This window comes from Netta rufina (genome assembly GCF_964035555.1).
Source record: "Netta rufina genome assembly, chromosome: 8".
Lineage (NCBI taxonomy): Eukaryota > Metazoa > Chordata > Aves > Anseriformes > Anatidae > Netta > Netta rufina.
In genome coordinates, this window is record NC_140131.1 from 21,995,611 (window position 1) to 22,002,954 (window position 7,344).

Below are 7,344 nucleotides of genomic sequence, written 5' to 3' on the forward strand. Positions count from 1 at the left end.
GAGCAGCTTCTCCAGCTCCGTCCTGTCTCTGTAAGACAAACACATCCCAGCTGCAAAATCCAGAGGCCTCAAACTTTCCACAGAGTTTTTGTGTGTGTGTTTTGTGTTCTTTGCTGTAACTGTTCCCAGCAGCCCAGCCCCAAAGGCTACATCTGTACCAGCAAATTCACCAGCTCCCGGGCATGGTCCCAGGGTCTGTCCTGCTGGTTGTAATCACAGGCACTGGCATTTTCCATCAGATCATTCCCAAGAGCAGTTTGGGAGTCAGCACAGGCCAAGGGCTCTTTCCACAGGGAAGTTTTGACAGCCAGGCTGCCCTCACAGCCTCCCCGGGCTCATTCCACCAGCAAGGCTTTTACATCATTTCTATCCACTAAATCCCGCAACCCCAGAGCCTAAATCCAGGGCAGCCAAGACCCAACGCTTCAAGCATCCCAGAAATTGTGCAAGACATCCCTCAGTGCCCCAAGTATTCCTCTGAGCCCCGCAGGGCAGGTGTGCCAGGTGGGAAGCTTTCCAAGAAGGCTGCTCTGCTGAGACACGAGCTACTTCTGGGTCTGTCCTGCTTTGGGGACCTTGAAGATGCACATATCTGCCATTTTGGCCTGACGAGGACGGCAGCGAGGAGACAAGACCTTTGCTTGACACGAGATGCGATGCAATCTCTCCGTGCCGTCCCAGGCTCCAAAGGGCACCTGGCTCTCCAGCCCCAGCCCCGGGGCACCCGCGGCCCCGTGCGTGCGGAGATGGCCGGCACGCCAGGCTCCCCACGGGATCACGCTGCCCAGCTCCTGCTCGAGCTGTCAGGGCAGGGATCACAGCCTGGCACGGGGCTGAGCTCTCCGTGGAGCCGCACGGCTCAGACCCACGTGCGTGGTGCAGAGGCAAGGCTGGCCATGAGGCTGCTGAGTGGGACAGGGGATTTTGCATCCCGAATACCCAAGGTGCAGCTGTGGAGGAGCCCAGGGTGGTTCCCCAGTTCACTGCCTTCTCCCCCAGCAGGGAACAATACCCTTCCACCCCTTTTCACTCCCCTGAAAGCACTTGAAGGGGAAGGATTCGCCCGCTGCAGGGTCAATCTTTGCTTCTGTTGCACACACCTCTAAGGAAACTCATCCCAAGGGACGTGGCAGGCTCAGCGTGCCCATGAAAAGCCCCTCTCCAAACACAAACCGGGCATTTTGGCTTGCAAATCTGCCCCAAGCCCCAGTGCCAAGCACCCCGCTTCCCTGGCTGCCATCCCTCCTTGCTTCTTGTATGCCTTCAGCAGCATGCTGGCTTACCCACGGCAGCCAAAACAACAAAGCTACCAAAAAAAGCGGAGAAACAAACGTGATATTCTGCAGCAATTAGGGCTAAACGGGGGAGAGGGGAATGAATGCACAATGGGGAGGGCAGGGACACGGTGGGCCGTGCACGAACTGTCCTCGGGAAGCCAGGTCCGAGCCAGGCAGCCTGTAAGGAAAGGCAGGGAGATGAAAAGGGTTTGTTAAACCAGCACAGGGGCCTCCCTGCTGGCCGGGGTCACCACGGAGTGCCCAGCACCCAGCAGCTCCCGCTTGCCCCCTCGCCAAGTCCTTTTGGGTGGCGGGAGGACGCTGGCAAGCTGCGGTGGGGTCCGCTCGGAAAGGAAGGAATCCATTAATCTCCCTGGTAATTACTGCCACATATGGATTTGCACAATTACACTCTGTTAATTGCTTATTATGGGCAAGGCGGACTGATTGGGCAGAATTGCTGCACTTTAACCCCTTCGCTGCCCCGCAGAGCAGCCTTCCTCCCAAAACAAGGCTCTATCCTCCTATAACCTTGCTGCTTCCCACACCACGGGCATTCGCTCAGATCCTTTCCTTTCAGCTGAGGACCCCAAGGAGACACAGCACCTCAAATCAGCCAGATCCCCCAGCAAATTTTGTCTGCCCTGTGCTCGCAACACACACCCCACAAGCTCTCGGGGTGCTGAGGGACTGCGTGCTCTTATTTGTTTGCCAGAGGAGTCCCAGCTCCCTCGTGCACTCCGACTCGGTGCCCTCAAGCCCAGCAGGGTTGGTGCCAACGGGAGGAGGATCCACCCCCACGTCTCACTCGGTCTCTGAGCACAGCTTCCTCCACCAGATTTGCAATGCAATGTTTCCCCTCCTCAAAGCACAGAAAACAGAGGGTTTACATCATAAATATGTGTGTACAGCCACAGCGATACAAACTACACCAGGAAGCAGAGATAAAACCCTTGTGAAAGCCCCAAAGGTGCAGAATCTCTGCCAGCTGGGTATGGAGCAGCCTGGCCTCCCTGCCCTGTGGCCATCACTTCTGACACTGCTTTCAGGTAACAAACAACCCCGTACCTGGCCCCAAGACACCTCCTTCAGGATCCATCAGCGCTTCTGGAGAAAGCAGGGCGCAGCGACACATCGCTGTGCCAAACGGTGCCTCTCCATCCTGGCATTTCCAGATTTGCTCTCATTTTTTGTAATATTGCAGTTTCCCAGAAGTTTCCCCTCTGCCCTTGTGGTCACACACATGGATGAGCCACAAGGTACCACCCCACCACCCATCCTGCCCCTTCCCAAGGGAACCTACTTGAAAGATGCTGCTCGGCACGAGCAGGGACTCTTGAGAAGAGCAGAGCCAGGTGTCCCACAGGGCACAGTGAGGGCTTCCAGCTCAGCTCCTGAATCGCCCCAGCTAGCCACTGCAGGGGGAGCAAGGAGAGAAACCAAGCAGAATCCCTACAAAAGAAGGAACCTCTACCTCCAAACCACCTTCTTATCTCCTTCTCTGGGTAAAAAAAGCCTTTGGGAGGCCCCCCTGAGCTGCCAGCTGGAGTAGATCAAGACTCAAAACACCTGCAACAAACTCTCACAGAAATCCCCCTACCGCTACAGGAGTCCCTACTACATCGCTTTAGGTCCAGCTTAGGAGAAACCTGCCCCTCATCAGAGAATTAAAGGCCTTTTGTTGTTCCTCCTCTGCTGCAAGGAACAGCTCAAGCAATAAGGTTTCTCTCCAAAAGGTCGCCAGATCTACAGGAAAGTAGTAGCAGCAGCATTTGCTCCTTTTATTTCAGTCAGCAGTGATCTCCTGGCTCCCAAACTTCAATGCAAAAGTTTCTTCCTCATGCAAAAGCCAGCCCCAAGCTTCACCAGCTGAAGAGGGCCCTTTTGAATAGGCAGCATCTCCCTGAAGTGTTTTCAGGCATGCGTGAGTTCAGTTTTGAGGAAGGCAGGCTAGCCCTGCACCCAGGGAAGGCTGCTGGTCCCTACCATAAAGCAGTCGTCACCGCAAAGTTCAGGGTGAATCTTCAGAGCTGTCAAAATGGAGAGGGGGCCAAACCCGCAGCCGTGCTTCAAAAGGTCAGCTGGGAAAAGTCAGGGGAGTAAGGACATGCACTTTATGGACAGATGCAGAGTGGAAGGGGCCAACCCGTGAGTACCTGCGAGCTGGTTTTGGCAGCGCACGCAAGGCTTCAACTCTGGGCTCTGGTGGCTGTAGCCAGTGATGAATCCTTCGTGGCTCGTTTGCTGACAACAGGGGCTGGGGATAAAGCCTGAGACTGGGACTGAGGCTGAGCACCAGGCAGCCTTCCTTCATCCCGAGGGATGAGAGCAGGGCAGTGGGATTCCTGGCTCTCATGACCCAGCTCTTCAGGTCTCTGAGCCTTGGACGTCACTCCCTGTCCTTCAGTTACACGCACACCTATTTGTCCAGGGTTCGGTAAGGAACGGAGCTGTCAGCACCAGAAATATACTTGCAGTTTCTCAAGTATGCAGCGAATCACTCCACTAAAAAGGCAGGGAATCTTGCAAAACTGATGGACTCAGGCCATGCAGGTCACAGGGTGCCAAGCCCTGTCCCAGGCAGGGCAGGAAGCTCGGCAGAAGGAACACATCTGATATCTTTCCAAACTCACCTCACAGACGATGGTGCTAAAACCTTCAGGGCAGACATTAGCAAAGGTAGGTGACAGTGGGGCACGCAGGCAGCTGATACACCTAGGGCAGCTGTGCATCCACCTCCTGCTGCAGCTGTTATTAATGGCCAGGAAAATCGATTCCAGTGTTGTGCCACTGGTGTACCCGATAGACAGGAATCATCCGAACCATGTATCATCTGATGCTAATTAAATTCCATATCGATACGGATACATGACATATATTTACTAAGCAAGAAGCAAGAGACGTTGCTGTTTTAAATCTTATTTGACTTGGAAATATATAAAGGCAACTCAATATATTCCCTGTGCTCAGGATATGGTTATACATACACCATAAAGAGCTCACGTGCAGTGGAGGTAGTGAAATACATTGGGTCTGTTTGAAACACAAACCAGGTTCAAACAAATCAGAAATGAACACGAATATTTTGACAAATTCCAGTGGAATTCTCAACCTCAATTCTCTCTCTCTCCATACATACACACATATATGGAAGTGTATTTATATATATATATATACACACATATATGCACACACTTATTTAATACATTTGACAAAATATTTATCCAAGGAGACTTTCAATTTTTTGGAGAAACACCCTTTTGTTAAAAGACTTATTCTCAAAGAAAATTCACGACTAACTTTACGTGTAACTCCCACCCATCCTTTTTTAACATTTATGAGCTGATCTCCACAACTCCTTTAATACGAGCCATTGCAGGCCTCAACCCTACATGCAGTGTCCCTTTCCACATCCTGAATGCCCTCCACTTCAGGAGGAAGGCACAGACTCACAGAAAACAGGTCTGGAAGGGACCTGGCATGCTCCTCTCACCCATCTCCTTCCCCAGATCAGGACCAGGGACATTCAGTGATGGGGCTGCCACCTCCTCCCCAGCCCGGCTGTCCCTTCACATCTCCACCACCCCTGTTAAATAGTTCTTCCCAGTGCCTAACCAAGAGTTAGTTTGTGTGGCTGCACCTCACAAAGACAAGTCTCCTACACCTGCCATCAGAACCGTACCTCTCCTCCTCAAGCTCAAGGAGAAACTATTGCTGAAGGAACAGGAGAGCAGTTTCTTTCCAAAATCTGCACCTGAATTAAACTCCCATTAAGGCTCAGCCCAGTTGGCAGCCCGCACTGCAGCTGAGCATGACCTATTTGCACGAGGACAAAGCAAGGACTTACAGAAGTGAGGGAAGGAGCCCGTCTCCAGGGAATAAGGAGCCTGCGTGCCCGGCTGCATTTCCAACCTGCGTCCTGGCTCTTCAGCAGACTCAACCATGAAGGGAGGTTTGGGATCAGCTCTCCCATCCGCGCTGGGCTGTTGGAGAAGGAGAGGATCAGAAAGAAAGAAGTGTTTGTGCATGACACAGCAGCATCCTCACGATCTGTCCTAAGTTACAAATTTACCTCCCAGACCTTGACCGGGGCTGGGGTTTCCTGTGTTTGCTCTTGGGCTCCTGTCCCTTTGGACAACAGGAGGTGTTGCAATGCCGGGGGGAGGGCTGGCTGCGAAAGGCTGCACGACACAAAGGAGCTGGTCCAAAGCAGCTCTGCTGAGAAATTGCCTCCTGGAAGCGATTCCTTCTCTAACCCTGGCTCCTGATGGAAGAAAACCAAGCAAACAACTGTCATCCCACCATGAGCAGCCTTGGGCTGTACCCAGCCTGTCTGACTTCACACTGCGATAGCCGCTGTCCTTTGAACTCTTATCACAGCTCCATAAGTTGCCCATCTCGGTTCTGCTTTCCTCCTCCTCTCTTCCCTTCTCTCTGCCAGGTGCCCTTTTTTTCTCCTGTTTGCAAACATCCCCACTCTACAGGATAATAAACTTTGCAGTTAGGAAGGTCGTAGTGCTACCCACCTCGCTGCTGGATGCCGGGGGAGACCAGGCATAGCTGGCTTTTGCCTCAGAGAAGCTGTCTGAGGACTGTGGGGGCAGGTGACAGGGGAGAAATGTCCTATACGCATTCCTGCGCCGCGTCCTTGGCTGCGTATGGGTGACCTGGACAGACCCTTGTCTCCAGAAGGCTTTCAGAAGACAACCAGCCTGTGCTGCAACCAGTTTTTCTTGTGCTGAAGTTAGAGCCCCTGGCTCTGTCTCTGTGCCTGCTTATCTCTGTTACACTCTCAAACCCTGCGTGGGCGTCCGCCTGCATCTTCCCTCCGCGTTTCGGTTTTGCTAGTCCTGGTGGAGAGCAGCTACAAGCAGACGGAGAAGAGCTACAAGCAAACAACATTCCTCTCCCCTGCCTGCACTGATAATCTCGGGAATTCATCTCCTCTGTGCTCCCCTCCAGGCTCTGTCAACATCACCGGGGTTGTGGAGGGCAGGATTGCACCCACTGTGCTGCCCCATCCCGTACGCCGTGTGCTGCCCGGCCCAGCACACCGCGCCGAGAATATTCCTCTGGGGGATGAGTCAGAGCTGCGAGGGGTTTATAAACCCCTCCCTCTCCTGGATTTCTCCATATTTACAGCAGCAAAGCACGCAGGTCCTGGAGTGCAAAGTGATCTTGAGACTTCTCCTTCCAGAGGCTTTCAGAAACCAGAGCCCCTGCCTTGCTGTCATCCCCTCAGATCACCAGACAGAGCATTGCTAAAGCCAAGGTGGACCACAAAGCCTCCTCCACATCGGTGCCAACCACCAGGACATCTCCCACAGGAGAAACAGCCCCAGGGAGTCCAGGCAGATGAAGCTAGCAGGGGTGCCAAACTGCTGGTTTGACTTTGCTTGCATATTCAGGGAACCCATAATCTGAAAACGCAGCAAATTCCCCAAATTTGTGTTCTCATGGAGGTGAAACCCTGTAGGGATGTGCAGGGCTCCGGGTCCTCTCAGCTCCACCACTGACCTTACAGATGCACTCAGGTTTGCTGCCCCAGTGCCCACAGACTGCAAGACTTCCCTGCCCTGAGCTGTTGTGCCCGGATCCCTCTCGCGTTCCCCTTCTCCTTCCGCAGACCAAATATCCAGCAGCAGACGCCAGAGAGCAGAGCCACCCCAGGAATCAGGCTGTGGTGTTAGGTGACACGGCTTTAATATGCGACAGGAGCCAGAAGAAGGGCTATGAAGCACAGAAACCTCCACGCAGAGCACTTTGTGTGGCTGTGAGCAGGAGCAGCAGGGACGTGAACTCTGCCTGCGAGCACACAAAGGAGCTGAATCAATGTCCTGTTGATACAGCCCAGCAAAATAAGCTAATGATGGACAGGACTGCAGGTTTTCATATGTGAGGGAAGGATTTACAGTGATACCAAAGGAATTATTTCAGCCCCACAGTGGCAATACCCACCCGCTTCCTTATTATATTTTATTGATCTTGCCCTAAATACATGTGGCTGGAGGAAATGATGCATAAATTACTAACGAGTTAATTTCTTGCTCCAACACAGGCTCACAAC

The 7,344-nt window shown here is 53.0% G+C and overlaps 1 protein-coding gene across 1 annotated transcript in view; it reads right to left on the reverse strand.

Moving 5' to 3' along the window:
* Positions 1–5,221, reverse strand: part of RXRG (retinoid X receptor gamma) — a gene marked incomplete at both ends in the record, with an annotated part of 30,327 nt that extends 25,106 nt beyond the window's left edge. Inside the window, one exon of the mRNA XM_084291397.1 lies at positions 5,125–5,221. Coding sequence (XP_084147523.1) covers positions 5,125–5,221 — 97 coding nt within the window. The remainder of the gene's footprint in view (positions 1–5,124) is intronic.
* Positions 5,222–7,344: the final 2,123 nt, after the last annotated feature.